General features: G+C 35.9%; 1 protein-coding gene across 1 annotated transcript in view; it reads left to right on the forward strand.

Moving 5' to 3' along the window:
* The window catches only part of IRAK3 (interleukin 1 receptor associated kinase 3), a 51694-nt gene that overhangs the window by 4046 nt on the left and 31319 nt on the right, over positions 1-16329 (forward strand). Inside the window, exons 2-4 of the mRNA XM_081309159.1 lie at positions 9925-10107; positions 14927-14988; positions 15596-15650. Of these exons, the coding sequence (XP_081165285.1) occupies positions 9925-10107; positions 14927-14988; positions 15596-15650 (300 nt within the window). The remainder of the gene's footprint in view (positions 1-9924; positions 10108-14926; positions 14989-15595; positions 15651-16329) is intronic.

Below are 16329 nucleotides of genomic sequence, written 5' to 3' on the forward strand. Positions count from 1 at the left end.
AATATTGACACATTATTAATTAAAGTTCACATTTTATCTGTGCTTCCTTCTTTTTTACCTAATGTGCTTTCTTTGTTCCAGGATTCCTTCTAGGTTGCCCACATTACATTTAGTTGTATCCTTCACCTCCTCTTGACTGTGAATGATTTCTGAGACTTTCCTTGTTTTGGATGACCTTGACAGCTTTGAGGAGTACTGGGTATATTTCAGCTGGGATTTGTCTGATGCGTTTCTCATTAGTAGACAGGTTATGGATTTTGGGGTGAAGACCATGGAGGTAAAGCACCATTTTAATCACATTTTTATCACAGATATGTACTGTATATGTGAGTTATCACTGTTAACCAGAGCTGAGGATGTCTGTCAGGTATCTACACGGTAAAATGACTCTGTCCTCCTCTCTCCATGTTGTACTCTTTGGAAGGCAGTCATTGTGTGTAGCCCGTAGCTCCCCCCAACCCCCAAGGAGGAGAGAGATATATTTCCTTCCCTGAAAAATAGAGTAGATCCTGTTTTTTTTTTTAATACTATACTACTTCTCCCACCTTCCAATGTTCTCTTTAGTTCTCACTTCTACTCTAAGCTCCCATCTCATTGCTCTGTTCCCCTTAATGGTAAAATTCCTCAAAAGGGATACTTATAGTCCAGTCCCTTTTTTCTTCCTTGAAACTTCACCCATCATGTTTTCGTTCCCCCTCCTCCCCTTGAAACTCCTCCTCACCATGGCTAAACCCAATGGTCATTTCTCAATATTCTTATTTGATCACTTGAAGCACGTTCTTTACTTCTAGAACATTATACTTTCTGATATTCTTCTTACAAATTCTTCTTTGTCTCTTAGAGTGCCCCTGGGCTTAGTCCATGGATCTCTTCTCTTCTGTTTGTTTACTATACCAACTACTTTGAAAATTCCATCTATATGCCAATAATTCCCAAATTTTTAGCCTGGCTCTCTCTCTTAAATGTCAATCTTCTTTATCTCTTTGTCTACTTGACAGTATCTCTAACCTAAGAAATGCCCCTCCTCCCAAAGATTTCCCATCTCAGTTAAAGGCAACCATAGTCATCATTACTTAGGTCAAAATATTAGTCTTTTGGGCCCAGTGTGGTGGTGCACACCTGGAATCCCAGCAGCTCGGTAGGCTGAGATAGGAAGATCTTGAGTTCAAAGCCAGCCTCAGCAACTTAGCAAGGCACTTAGCAACTCAGTGAGACCCATCTCTAAATAAAATATAAAAAAGGGCTGGGAATGTGGTTCAGTGATTGAGCACCCCCTGGATTCCATCCTCAGTACCAAAAACAAAAAAAAAAAAGTTAGTCTTTTGGGACTCCTTGCTTTCTTTTACAAACCATATCTTGTCTCTCAGCAGTTGGTGCTATTAACTCTGCCTTTAGGAATTATTCACTAAACTAACCACTTTTATCACTGCCACTTGGTCCAAACCATGAGATCTCACTTGGATTTTTTCAACAGTCTCCTAGCTGCTCTTGAGCTTCTCAAAACTCTTTTCAGTGCAGCAGTCATTGAGCCTGTTAAACAGGTAAAACATATTATATTAATTCTTTATTCCGAACTCTGGTAGCTTCCTGACTCACTCAGGGTAAATGCCAAAGTTCTTCATGGCTTCTCTTGCTTCTTTCTCCCTCTTATTTGCTTAACTTTAACACATTAGCCTCTGTTCCTTGAACAAGCAATGGCAGTTTTCCCTGCAGGTAACCTTAAGGCTGGCTTCTTCTCTAGCATCATGTTTTGTGTAACTATTATCTACCCTGACCAATTTTAAAAAGGATACTCTTCCCTACCTTTCCTCTCCTGCTTTAGTTTTCTCTATTATCACTTTTATTTTCTCTCACATACTTCTTGTTTGCGTATTGTCCACCTAAACATAAGTTTCATCAGGTCAGGGACTTTTTTTTTTTTTAATTTCATAAATGACTTTCCTAACATCTGAAATTTACACTTGGCATAGAGTAGACATTTGGTAAATCTCTGTTTTGAATGAACTAACAAATGAGCAGATGTCTATTAAATGTCCTAAAACCTCTTTGGACAGAATCTTAGACAAAGCATGTATTAGATGCAACATTGGGGCTCCTCCTTGTAAGGATTTTCCAGTTTGCAAGCAACAGACCTATATACATGTTACAAAGAAGTTAAATAAGGGAAGGATGTATGGGAAAATTGTATTGATCATCATCTGGATATGAAATTCTACAAAATTCTGAATTGCACACTGAAGTGCTATTTTTGAGAGTGAACTTTTCTTTTATTGTCTCCCAGAGTATTTATGTTAGGTCCTTAACTGGTTTCTAGTTTTGATAGAACCAGACAGAGAGAGAGAGAGACCTGAGCAAACACGCATGTTTACTCCCACACCTGGCTATAGAATAAATCTTATTCAGATATGGGTTAAAAATATACACAGAAACTTAAGCCTAGTATGACTAAGTATTATCTCTTGTAAAATGTATTCACTACAGAGTGTTCATTCTTACAGTCTGGGGTGAGGGATAGAACTAACTTAGATTTTTGATTCCTATTTTATTTTACTTTTTTGGAATTAAAAATATTTTTAATTTTATAGGTCATTTAAAAAAATGCCTAATTTCTTTGTAGACAGATATATTTCTGTTACCCAAAAACAAACTTTGTAAGATGTTGTCTTAATTTCCCAGGGCTTTTGTCATGTGGTCATATGCAAATACGAAGGTTCCAAATAGGGGTGTGTTGCAATATTCTAAAAAACCCCTTCAGAGACATATTTGCATATGGAGACATGATTTCTGCAACTGAATTCCCCAGTGGTAGCACTACCTAGACAGTCCTGCACTCTCAAAACAGACTCCAAGGACCTTTGAGTATCTACTAATAATAGCACTTAAGCAATGGTTATCTTCATATAAACTGATTTCTCAACTTAGCAGATCACCTTTTGGGTTTATATTGTACCAAGATGCCTTTCAACAACAGACTTGCCTTCTAAAAAATGCTTTAAAATAATGCTGAGCTACAGCTTTTTTTTTCTAATTTATTTTTTCAACTTGGAATACTCTTGACTTTAATAACACTACTAGTCATTGGAAACTTTCCATTTTACTTTTATTTGATTTGTACTGTGCGTAAAGAAAGTCCTGTATTCTGAAAGGGAAAAAGCAATGAAGGTTTGGCAAAAGCTAGGGATAGTGGAGAAGGTAATTATCATATCAAGAATTTGTATTCTTGTTGCATCATGTAGGAGCTATTGTTGTGTAGAATTGGATCTAACAGAATTACACATTTTATGAATGCTAGGAATACTCTGTAGTGGTGTGTCTATTCAGAATGCATCATCCTTAGAGAAAAGCTTTTTAAGGCTGCACCATGAATCGCCAGTTAGAGAAAGCATAGTTCATCTCTTGTCCTGATGGCAATCCATACATGTGGGCAGTATTTGTTTTGACAGAGTCCTGATCAGTTTCTCACTGAGAAGTATTGTTAGAAAAAATGCCTTTGCCTAATTCCAGCTTTGCAGGTTCAGACTGCTTTGGTCAGCATTAGGAAACTAAAAGCCCTAGCTCATTTGGCATCTGTTCATTCATATTGCAGTTGAATCTCAGGAATGTGCTTAATAGAGAACATCTTACACTAGCAGTTCCTCAGTCACATATAGGGATGGGAGACCACAGGGTTATGACCCACTGAACTTTTAAAAGGAACAGTCACAAACTAACTAAGAAAAAGAAATATTGGAAGTGGAATTAGCAGGAAAATGGACTCCCTCTGGAATTTAGAGCATTAAATCTAGATTCCTTTTCCTATTGTGAGAATTATGTGAATATAAAATTACACGTTTTTGGGGGAGGTGGGTAGGGGGGATTGAACAGGGACACTGTACCACTGAGCCACATCCCCAGCCCTGTTTTGTATTTTATTTAGAAACAGGGACTCACTGAGTTGCTTAGTGCCTCACTTTTGCTGAGGTTGGCTTTGAACTCGAGATCCTCCTATCTTAGCCTCCCAAGCCACTGGGATTACAGATGTGTGCCACTGCACCCGGCAATGTTTTTACCTTTTATAGGTAAATATTGTATATGAGATTCCTGTGACTATTGCCACTGATGGATCTTTCAAAAAAAAAAAAAAGTGAAACTGCCATCACTTTTCAGAAATCTGAGATTGGTCCCATTGTTTTTAGAATGAAGTTTAAGTTTTTGTGCAAAAACTCAGGTCCTCCGTCTGTCATTCAGCAAATATATACTGATCATCTAGGTGCTAAGTATGTTCCTGGATATACAAAAGCAACATAGAGACTTCATGGGGCTTGTTCTCTTTAATATGAACCTCTGCTCGGGGCGCAGTGCTCAGCTCTGCCCTCTCATGCCCTCTTCATTGTTTCTGAAGCAATTCTCCATCTAAATCACCTCCCTTCTTCCCTCAGTCTAGGCAAACCTTGCTCCAGTCTCAGTTGCAAGTCTAGCTGAAGTCTTGGTCACCCTCCTTTTCCTTCCCTGACTGCAGTTTCCCACAAGAGCATTTTCCCTTTTGGCCCCTGTGAAATCATGTGCCAATATGTCTTTTCCCAGATTGTACAGAAGTATAAAAGGAACTATTTTATTTATTTTTTAGAAAAATATAGAAAAAAGGTATAGAAGGAACTATTTTATTTTTAGAAGGCAGAATTTGTTCTGTGTTATGTAAATATTCATCATTATTCATTTATATGGTACATTATGCCTAATGTTGGGTAAATATTTGCCACTTAATTTTCTAGTAGAAAAAGCAGAAACCTAAACTTCCCCTTTTCTGGAAGGGAATATTCTTTTGATATTTAGGGTTCTCTTACAGGAATGTGAATTTTGAGAATGCAAAATGATTTGAAGACTAGAAGTGTTTTTTTTTTTTTGCTTCTTTTTTTTTTTTTTTTTTTTTTTGGTGCTGGGAATTGAACCCAGGGCCTCCCACATGCTAAGCATGTGCTCTATCACTGAATCACACCCCAGCCCTAAAGACTGGAGATGTTTTAGTCCATGCTTTTATAACCAGCAGGCCAAGAAAGATAACACAAATTTAGGATATATTGTAGGTGGGAGAGCTTCAAAGAACAGTTACTAATGGGAAGTTTGAGATTGTTCAGTGGGACTATGGTTTGCCTAAAGTCTTCCTGTAGGTCCAGGGCCACCACTAAACACCCATGTTCCTGCATGCACACCGAGGCCCACAGCCATGCTCTGTTTTGACTGGATTTTTTTGTTCTTGGGAGATAGGATAGTTTACAGGGCTGAGAGTTATTTGTTGGTTTCCAGATGAAATTCTAAGTTCTAGCATACCCTACCAGTCTCTTATGCAGTATTTACACATATTTAAATACTTACACTATTGACATAGTATGAGTTTGCTTTTTGCTGTTGGGAAGTGCACTGGGTCCAGTGCATCTGTCTCCCATCCAGTGGCCCAGCATTCCAGACTTCTTCCATCATGAGACACCCCCATGTCAGCATGTGCTTTTACCACTACTGCAGCAGGATTGGGAACCTGGTAAATTGTGCCTTGACTCTTCAGTGTTTCTGCTGGAATAGGCGAATTACTAATGTTACAGAGAAGAGAAATGTAATCCTCCGTAATGGGCAAGGGAATTGGAAATATTGGAGAGCATTGGTTATGTCCACCACATCATTTTTTTGGCTCAAAGAACGGGCAGTAGTGGCTTCAAATCCTTAAGAATTGGTTTCCCTTTAGAAATACTCATTGCCTTAAACATGGCTCAATGTCTGTAAAACACTTCTGTAGTGGAACCTTTCCTGGGTCTTTGTCTTAGTTAGGGACCTATCTCCATGCCCCACTGGTGTATGCAATTACTGTACCCTGGCTCATCATAGATAACAGCAAATGTTTGAACACCCCAATCCAAGGATTTCTTGAAATAGCTAGCTAGAGTGTTCATGACAAATGTGTCTCAACCAAAAAGCCAGACCACATGTATAAAAAAGAATAGCAGTTATCTCTCATTATCCATAGGGGATTGGTTCTAGGACCTATGGGATTACAAAATCTATAGATCTCAAGTTCCTTATCTAAAATGGGATAGTATTTGCATATAACCTATCCATATCCTCCAACATACTTAAAATCATCTCTAAATTATTTAAAATACCTACATCAATGTAAATGGCCACTGAAATAGTTGTTATACTGTATTGTTTAGGGAATAATGACAAAGAAAAGAAGTCTTTACTTAGTCAGTATAGACAGTCTTTTTCTGAATATCTTTGATCCGTAGTTGGTTGAATTTACAGATGCAAACCCAACAGATATTTAATCTGTATATTAAACAGCATCACACACCAGATCTTACCAATATTTGGCATTTGGATAGTTCTTTGCCTCTTCATGAGATACTGTCTCCACAAAAAAATAAGGAATGAATATAATCTTGCCAGAACTTAAAATAAGGGGGACGAGTAAAGACATTCCATCTCAATAATGTCAGCTATTTCATTGCAGCTAGTTTTTTTTCCCCCTTGTAGCCTAAACATGCATTCGAATTGAAAGTCTCATGTATCCTCCCTGTTTGATATGTGATCACAATAGCTGCCAGTCTCTTTCACTCTATTCTCCTACAAGAAGTGACTGGATTAATTCAAGATGTAACTTTGTATGTATTAGTCAGGATAGACTATGGTGTGCTGCAATAATAAACAATACCAAAATTTTAGTAGTTTGACATAGTATAAGTTTGCTTTTTGCTGTTGGGAAGAGCACTCAGAGTCTAGTGCATCTGTCCTGCATGTGGTGACCCAGATTCCTAGGCTTCTTTATTCATGAGACAACCCTAGGTCAGCATGTGCTTCTACCATTGCTGTAGCAGGGTTGGGAACCTGGTAAATTGTGCCTTGACTTTTTAGTATTTCTGCTAGAATAGACACATACCTAATCTTACATAGAAGGGAATGTAATCCTTTGTAATGGGGTGGAGGATTGGAAATATTGGAGAGCATTGGAAATATCTACAATATCAACTTTTGGCTCAAAGAATGGGGTGGGGGGGAGTAGTGGTTTCATATTGTGAACTTTTTCCACTTTCAGGTTTTGTTGAGAGTCCCAGCAAGAACATAAAGTTGAAGTAAATTGAATATTACAGCAAACCAGATAGAACTGAAAATTTGGGGAAAGAGGTTACCATATTAAAGCAGAAAATGCTTGCCTTTCTGATGTCTTGATTTCAAATACTATAACTTGTATAGCAACTCCTTAACACAAACTTTGGACCCTGAAACAGACTTTAAACAGAAGAAAGTTCCATAAGGCTAATCACTTCCTTAGATCTGAGCATCTGTTTGTCTTTTGAAAGGACATCAGCCTTTGAAGAACATCATTGGTAGATTGGAAAGTCCTTTAACAAAGTTGATTTATTTGCTGTTTGAGGGTTCTTTCCATATGCACATGTGGCAGGGAGCAAAAGGTACTGAGTCGCCATCACTAATTATTGTGGTACACTGGGATTCCCATGATCAACTTCAGATGATAGTTGAATTGTATCCACAGATCATTATCTGGGATCCTACATTTTTTAGAGTCTCTGGAAGGTAAAGCAATGAGGGAAAACTGCTGTTACCATCACTGACTCAAAAGCACATTGTTAATCTTAGAACTCAAAATGACTTATATTATTATAGGAACAAGAAAGCTACCTTTCTATCATTTGCCTTCTCTCACCCTCCCTTGCCTACAGTACACTTTAAAATTTGAAAGTTGTGCAGCAAGGTGAAATAAGTTTTCACTTGAAAAATCCTTTTAACTCAGGGTACCATAAAAATCCATACACTTTTAGTATCACTTTAAGGTATTTTTATAAGACCCAAAACAAGCCATATACATGGGTCTTGAGCAGTGAAGAATATCTTTAGTGAAACATTTTCCTGACCCCACCCAGATATTAGTTTTTAATTACTCAAAAATATTCAACAGCAAAACTATGTGGAGCAAGCATTTAAAACACTCTTGCATGGAAACTTCAACAGTTGAAGCTAACTGTATTACCAATAAATAATACCCACCCTGAAAGGGGTGAGGAGGTAAATAATTAACCTAAATAATTTTGGAAAATAGCATCACACTGGATTCCTTTAAGCTAAGGACAAAAAGAATTATTACGCTCTAATTTAGTGAACATGTTTCTCATGGGGGTAGGTTAGCAATTCTGAAAGTACTTTATAAAGTGTAGTAGAAGTAAATGAACAAGTAAATATAGCATCAGTGATAAGAGTAGAGTTTCTTATTGCTCAAGAATTAAGTTACTAAGGAGAAATGACTAAAATGTGAACATCTGGGATTGGATTGGAATCAGGGGTACCAGAATAAACTCTTGGTTTGTAATATGTATACACACAGGTAGAGAAATGTGGATGTGTGGACTAGTGTACATCTCTATTTATTAGCTCTGTCTGCTTTAAAAGCCTCCAAGCAATGGAACTGTAGCTACCATGAGCACATTTGGTACCTGCATCTTAGCTTCTAATCACCACTGAAAACTTGGGCAAGTAGTTAATTCCAGTGCTGGGGAAGGGGAAATACAAAATAAGCCTTGAGCATCTTGTAGAGTCAGCAACTAAGAAAGTACTTAAAGATAGGCCTTGTCAGAACATAGGAGCCAACCTAGACAGACAAAGCTAGAACCGCTTCAGCAACAAAATAAATAATCATAGTGTGTCAGTCAGTTTTTTGCCACTGTAACCAAAAATGAAAAATGAATCACTTAGAGGAAGAAAAATTTATTTTGGTTCATGTTTTTTAGAGATTTCAATCCATGGTCAGCTGACTCCATTTCTTTGGGCCTGAGGTAAAGTAGAACATGGTGGGAGGGTGTGGCAGAGGACAGCTGCTCAGCTCACGGCAGCTGGGAAACAGAAGAGACAGGGAGGAAGAGGCCAGGCATACCCCCAGTGATCACTTCCTCCAACCATACCCCACCTGCATACTATTTCCACCTCTTCCTAGAAGTCCATTAATATGATTAATCTACCAAATGGATTAATCCATTGATGAGGTTAGAGCCCTCATGATCCAATCATTTCCTAAAAGCCTCATCTCTGAATATTGCTGGCTTAGGGACTGTGCCTTGAAGTACCTGAGCTTTTGGGGGACATCCCAGATCTAGACCTTGATAACACTGAATTTTAACCATTAGAATAGAATAAATACCCATAAATCCATTCTGTTCTACATAAAAGTTGAGTAAATACATGAGAATGAAGGGATACTCTTTATTACAGAAAAGTTACAGTTCATGAACATAGAAGGAAAAAAGACAAAGTAGAAAAATCACCATGAAGCAAATACTACAGTAGTAATTCTGATAAACAAAAGTACTGGTGGGTGCAAATATTAGTAGACCAAATCTGCAGCGAAGCAGTGAATTTCCACAATCTTGAAGCATCTTCCCCAATAGAGCTATTAATTATAAATAAAAAGATAGTTCAGTAGTGGAGAAACCCTGCAGACACCACCTTATCCAAATAATCAAGATACACACTAATGGTGATAAGACATCATATCATAACCCCCTGGATATTACACACTGAGCAGGGCACAGTGTCATTTCACTGTCTGGAAAGATGAGGAGAGACTGAGAAATCACTACCCACTGGAGGAGACTCAGGAGAATAAATGATTAAATGTAATGTGGGAAACTGGAAAGGATCCAAATCAAAAAAGTACTTAGTGAAACAACCAATTAAAGTAAATAAGATCTGCAGTTTTGTTATTACTACTTCTGATAATTGTATCATGGTTACTACTGTCAATATTAGTGGAAGGTGGCTGAGGAGTACCTGCTAAATTATTCAAAATAATAGTTAGTTCAAATTATTCATTGATAAGTAAAATATACGAGTATTTCAATAAAAAAATAAACTGTTCTTTGGTTCTTTCTATTGTACCTTCCATAGCAGAGAGACTTTCTAACAGTTGGCTGGATGTTCGTCATATTGAAAAATACGTAGATCAAGGTAAAAGTGGAACAAGAGAATTGCTGTGGTCCTGGGCACAGAAAAACAAGACCATCGGTGACCTTTTACAAATTCTTCAGGAGATGGGGCATCATCGAGTGATACATTTAATTACAAATTACGGTAACCACTTTCTTATAATATGGCTCTCAGTCCATCCTATAGGAATTTTAAATTGTAAATAGAAATGTTGTGTTTTACACACGACATCATGCTGTATGTATATCAGCGATTCCTTACTTGTCACTTTTGTCTTCAGGGGAACTTGACGCTTTGTATTTGTGTGTGACACTTTTTTTTATTGCATTGCTTATACAACACATTACTTTTTGAGGTTTTAGAGATTTTTTTTTTAACTTTTACTTACAAACTGCAGGTTTGCAATGTTTTATTTCTATCAGCTAATAGAATCAGCTTTCTTTCCCAAACTCAGAGACTCCTTGAATCATAAGTATAATTAGAATTGCAATGTTTAAGTAAAGTATGGGTAATGCTATCCTTTGTTTTGTTATAAGAAATATAATAAGTGTCTCTCTCTCTCTCCCATATTTTAGTGCAAATAATACCTGCAGAATAAATTTGGAATTTGTCTTTTATATTCACTGCTGTTTTTATGTCATAGCTTTTAAATCTGCCTCACTTATCTGTCATTTATTCTATAATTCTTCCCTGTGTGTCCTATTTGTCATGCCTTACAGTCAGAGAAATCCAATAAATAATGCTCATGAAGTTTTCTCCATTTATTCTTTGTCAGTAAATGGTCTCTTAACATCATTTGTTCTGTTTCTTCCACTTGAATTTATTCACTTCAACAATGATTGTGATTGATCTTGGGCCTTTGCATTGTAGATTCAAGACTTGTGGGTCCAAAGCATTTGAATCAACATCTTGATTATTTGGCTCATTTCATCCAGGCATATTTTCAGTTTTATATAATTGTACACAGGTTCTTTGATCACATACTTAATGTGCATGAGCCTGTCCCTTCTTACACAGAGAAGATTTACACACACAAAGAAGAAATCCTGAGAGATCTGTACCAGAAAACTATTGCTTCAGCATGACTTTTATTTAGTAGATATTCGTTCCTGGGATATTGGTTCTCAGTAAGCTTCTGCCATGATATTACCTAACTTGGCTAATTCCTTTTACCTTTTCTACACTATTTCTTCACGTGGTTTAGTAGAGCATAATGCTTTACTCAACGCTGAGCAAGTGGAATGCAGTAAGTCCCTGGGAACTGTAAATACCGTGCCTTTCATTATCTCAGCCTTTTCCAACCACACAAACCACCACATGGTTTGCTGTTCACAGGCTCAACCTAGCATAATTTAATGGGACGCCCAGATTTGTTTTATAATTCTGTTTTCTGGAATAGATTTCAGAGTATGTTTTCATTCTCTATGTTGTTTATTTATGCAGCAGAGAATGATTTGGACTATCCAAAGACAAACATTCCACATTCTTGGGTGACTCCAAGTCTGCTACACATGCAAAGTTGATTTCATTTTTTTAAAATGTGAGATTAGCAGACTATAGTGACAATTATTTATTACTCTACTACAAGAAAATAGATAAGTTTGAGATAAAGAAAAAAGATAGCACTTCACTCTGAGTCTTTTAACAAAGAAAATATAGTATATATGTCATATAAATATAACATATAATATATAATATAACAAAGAAAATGTAATTTATTGAATTGATGCTTTGAATTAAATCATAATATGGAGAAAGTTAATTGGACAGCCTGCTAAGTGGACAGTGATGATTCATTGGGAGCATGTCTGCTGAAAATATGTGTCCTGTGGCAGCTACTAGAGGTTGGAGTTCCTAATGGAAAATACATGAAAAGATTTAGTCTTTCTATGCTGCCAGCATGGACAGATATATCAATTATCCCAATAATGCCTACTTTTCTTTAGGGTATGTTCTATTTGGTGGGATTTTTTGTTGTTGTTGTTTATTTAGTTTTATTTTTGGAGTAATGTTTGACCTTTTTGTCTTCTACCCTCCAGGATCACTTTGTATGTTTGGATTGTTTTCTGAGTCTTATTGAGAAGTTTCCTCCCTGTTCCTTCAGTTCAGGTTGCTGCCATTAGATGGTTTCTTTGCATCCACATACATTTCCTTAGATCTCAAGACATAACCAAAAATTTCAAGGAATTAGAATCTTTACTTATTAGATTTCTGTCCATACATACATGACATATTTTGCATTTGCATTTCAATGATTGAAAGTTGTTTTCCAGTTTTGACATGAAATCCACAGCTTTCTACTGATTTCTTTCTTTCTTTTTTTTTTTTAAAGAGAGAGGAGAGGGAGAGGGGCAGAGAGAGAGAGAGAGAGAGAGAGAGAGAGAGAGAGAGAGAGGGAGAATTTATTTATTTATTTATTTATTTTAGTTCTCGGAGGACACAACATCTTTGTTTGTATGTGGTGCTGAGGATTGAACCCGGGCCGCACGCATGCCAGGCGAGCACGCATCCCCAGCCCCAGCCACATCCCCAGCCCCTTTCTACCGATTTTTTAGAAGAACCATTTTGAACCTTCGATTTTATGACAATTAAGTATTACATTTCTTTAAAAAAAAGTGGGGGACAATGACTTTTAGTGCCCTTATAGCCTCCATACTTCAAATGCTGTTCTACTTGAAGATGTTTGTCCTTCCTCCTTCTTTTCCTTACTTTTTTTTTTTTTTTTTTTTTTGGTCTAGTTGCCCTGGCTAGAATCTTCAGTGTAATATTGAATAGAGGGCTGGGGCTCAGTGGTAGAGCGCCTGCCTCACATGTGGGTTTGATCCTTAGCACCACATAAAAATAAATAAATAAAGATATTGTGTCCATCTACAACTAAAAAAAAATTTAAAAAATATTGAATAGAAGTTGCAAAACTGGACATTATTCCTGTCTTGATCCAGATCTTAAGGGAAAAATATCCAGTCTTTTACCATTGAGTATAATGTTAACTGTGGACTTTTCATAGATGTCCTATATCAAATTGAGGAAATTCCGTTCTATTCCTAGGGATTTTTTTTTTTTTTTAAATCATGACAGGGTACTGGATTTTATCAAATGCTTTTTCACGGTCTGTTGAGGATGAACATGTGGATTTTTTCCTTTATTCTGTTAACGTGGTGTATTACATTGATTAATTTTCAGATGTTAAGCAAATCTTAGACTCCTGGGATAAATCCCACTTGGTTAAAATATGTATTCCTTATGTGTTTCTGGATTTGGTTTGATAGTGTTTTGTTGAGGACTTTTGCATTTATATCCAGAAGGGATCTTAGACTGCACTTTTCCTGTGTCTTCATGTAACATTGGTATTAGAATAATACTGACTTTATTGAATGATTTGGGAGTTGGTCTATCTTCTTGTATTTTTAAAGAATTTGTGTAAAACTCAAATGTATGGTAGAATTAACTGGTGAAGTCATCTGAGCCTGGGCTTTTCTTTGTGGAACTTTTAAAATACTAAGTTGATCTCTTTTATCTACTACAGAGACAGATTGTTTATTCCTTCTTGAGTTAGTTTCAGTAGTTCTTGTCTTTTTAGGAATCTGTACATTTAAGTTATCTGATTTTTTGGCATAAGTATTATTTGTTCATAGTATTCCTTATAATTTTTGTTATTTCAGTAACATCAGTAGTGATATCTCCTCTCTTGTTCTTGATTTTAGTAATTTGAGTATCCTCTCTTTTTTTCCTGGTCAGTCTAGCGAAAGAATAGTCAATTTTGCAGATCTTTTCAAAGAACCAATTTTGGTTTCATTGATTTTTCTCTTTTAAAAATTCTCTTATTTTATTGATTTCCACTCTGATCTTAATTATTTCATTCCTCTGCTTGCATCTGTTCAGGTTTATGTACCTTTTCTAGTTCCTCACTGTGAAATTTAGGCTATTGATTTAAGATATTTCTTCTTTTTTAAGGTAGGCATTTGTAGCTATAAGTTTTGGTATATTGTGTTTTCATTTTCATTTGATGTATTTTATAATTTACTTGTGATTTCTTCTTAGACTCATTGGTTACTTATGAGTTTATTGTTCAATTTCCATGTGTTTGTGAATGTCCTAAATTTTTCTTCTATTTCTTCTACTTCAATTCCCTTGTGGTCAGCAAATGTACTTCATATGATTTCATAACTTCCAGATGTCTCAAGGATCACTACATTTGTCCAATATGTGGTTTGTTCTGGAGAATGTTCAGTGTGCATTAGAGGAGTATGTGTGTATTCTATTTTTGGAAAGAATGTTCTATAGAACTCAATTAGGTCTAGTTGATTTATAGTGTAGTTCAAGGAGGTGTGTTATTAATTGACTATGTTTTGGTGCTGGTTTTATAAGCAAAATAATTTTAAAAACACTAGAACACAAGCTAAGCAAAACTAGAAGGTAAAATAAAAATTGTCCAAAGTCTGAATCACAATGTCAGAAATGACAGGAAATTCTGTATTTGGGAAGGGGTAGTGAGTGTTGATGTTTGATAATACACACACACACACACACACACACACACACAATCAACATCATCACAACCAGCTCTACTTTATGACACAAAATAGTACAGAAGATAACAAACCCAGGAAGATGTAATCTCATAACTGTAAAAATCTAAAATATATGTGCAAAAAGCTGGTAACAATTCTACATTTTTTCCTTTCAATTTTCTACTTTGCACTTTAATATTTTATTATGTCTACCAATGATTTTAAGTAGCTATTCATGTTTTAAGTGAAGAAAGTTAGTTTGTATAATATTTGTTCATTAGAAAGCTATTTCACATTTGTAAATTTACAACCATTACAGTTGAATGAAATTGAACTTTAAAAATGAACATTACTAGCAAAATATTTATTTTCACAGTCTCAGAAAGGGGAACAAAGATCACATTTGGGACCTAAAATTGTTTTGTATCTGGTTCCCTTTATTTCTCTTTCAGGAGCAGGATTGAATTCTTTAGAGAAGAGTCATCAGGAGCATGGATTTCCAAACATATCCAAGGTAGATCATGTGAGCTTAGAAAATGATCCTTGAACTCCATTGTCCATTGAGCAGAAGGAATGAAATTCTCTGGCAGAAAGATGCTGGCTATGCAGGCACTTAACTAAGGCACAGAAATGCCTTAATTCTTTCATTATCCTTTATTGAATTGAAGACACAAGAAATTAGAGATTTATAAATATTTGCAGAATAAGAGCTTTCACCTATCTGTGGTCTGTCAGAGTTGAGATTTAGAACTACGAGTTCTTCATTTGTCTTAACTGTTAACTTTCCTTTTCTAGTTGGTATTTTGTATGTTGCTTTGAGTTTTTATTAGAGCAAATAAGCAGTACTCATTTCTGTAGCATTAGAAGTCATTTAAATAGACTATAACTGACTATGGCATTGATTCTTGAGTTTTTACAGTCAATGTGGAAACTTTAAAAATGTATGGCAACGAATGCTATTGAATAAAGTAAAAATAACTTTGCTTTTATTAGCTTTTTAAAAGTTATATTCCACTCTGTTGCACTGTATAGTTTCCCAGGGAGCTTTGCATTTCTGTTGAGGCTCTGTTTTTTCTAGACTCATGAAATGGAATTACTCTGGTGTGCATTCTTTCTTTTAGGGAAAAGCCAATGTCACAGTGGATGATGCTCTTATACCTGAACATAATGAAAAAGGTAAAAAACAAAACAAAACAACAATAACAAAACATACACACAAATAAACAACAACTTTGCTTTATAAAAATCATCCTTTTACATAAATGAGTTTAGAAGAGGAAATGCCCAATAAATACCTTAACTGTTTATATTCAGATTCAGTATAAAACTTTCATAGATATAAAAGTAGTGTCAATTTTGATTGACAAAATTCTCATTGACAAAGTTCTAATCAATGACATTTATTTTAAGAATCCATTTGCTAATGAACAACATAATTGTGGTCTTTCTTTGTTAGTAAAAATTGCCATTTTTAAGTGCCATAATAAAACACTTAAGGGCTGGGGATGTGGCTCAAGCAGTAGCGCGCTCGCCTGGCATGCGTGCGGCCTGGGTTCGATCCTCAGCACCTCATACCAACAAAGATGTTGTGTCCGTCGAGAACTAAAAAATAAAAATATTAAAAATTCTCTCATTCTCTCTCTCTCTCTCTCTCTCTCTCGCTCCTCTCTCTCTCTTAAAAAAAAACACTTAAAAACTTAAGATGAGTTTTACACTGCTTTAGAAATTTTCATAGCAATTGCAAAGATCTTTTGAGGTATTATAAAGTAATGTTGAAGGTCAGTGTGAAAATCCAGTTATTTTCTGTATTAACTCTCCTATTTTATTAGTAGGGAGAATAATTTAGTCCCACCTG

This window comes from Spermophilus citellus (genome assembly GCF_964194105.1).
Source record: "Spermophilus citellus genome assembly, chromosome: 10".
In the NCBI taxonomy this organism is placed as follows: domain Eukaryota; kingdom Metazoa; phylum Chordata; class Mammalia; order Rodentia; family Sciuridae; genus Spermophilus; species Spermophilus citellus.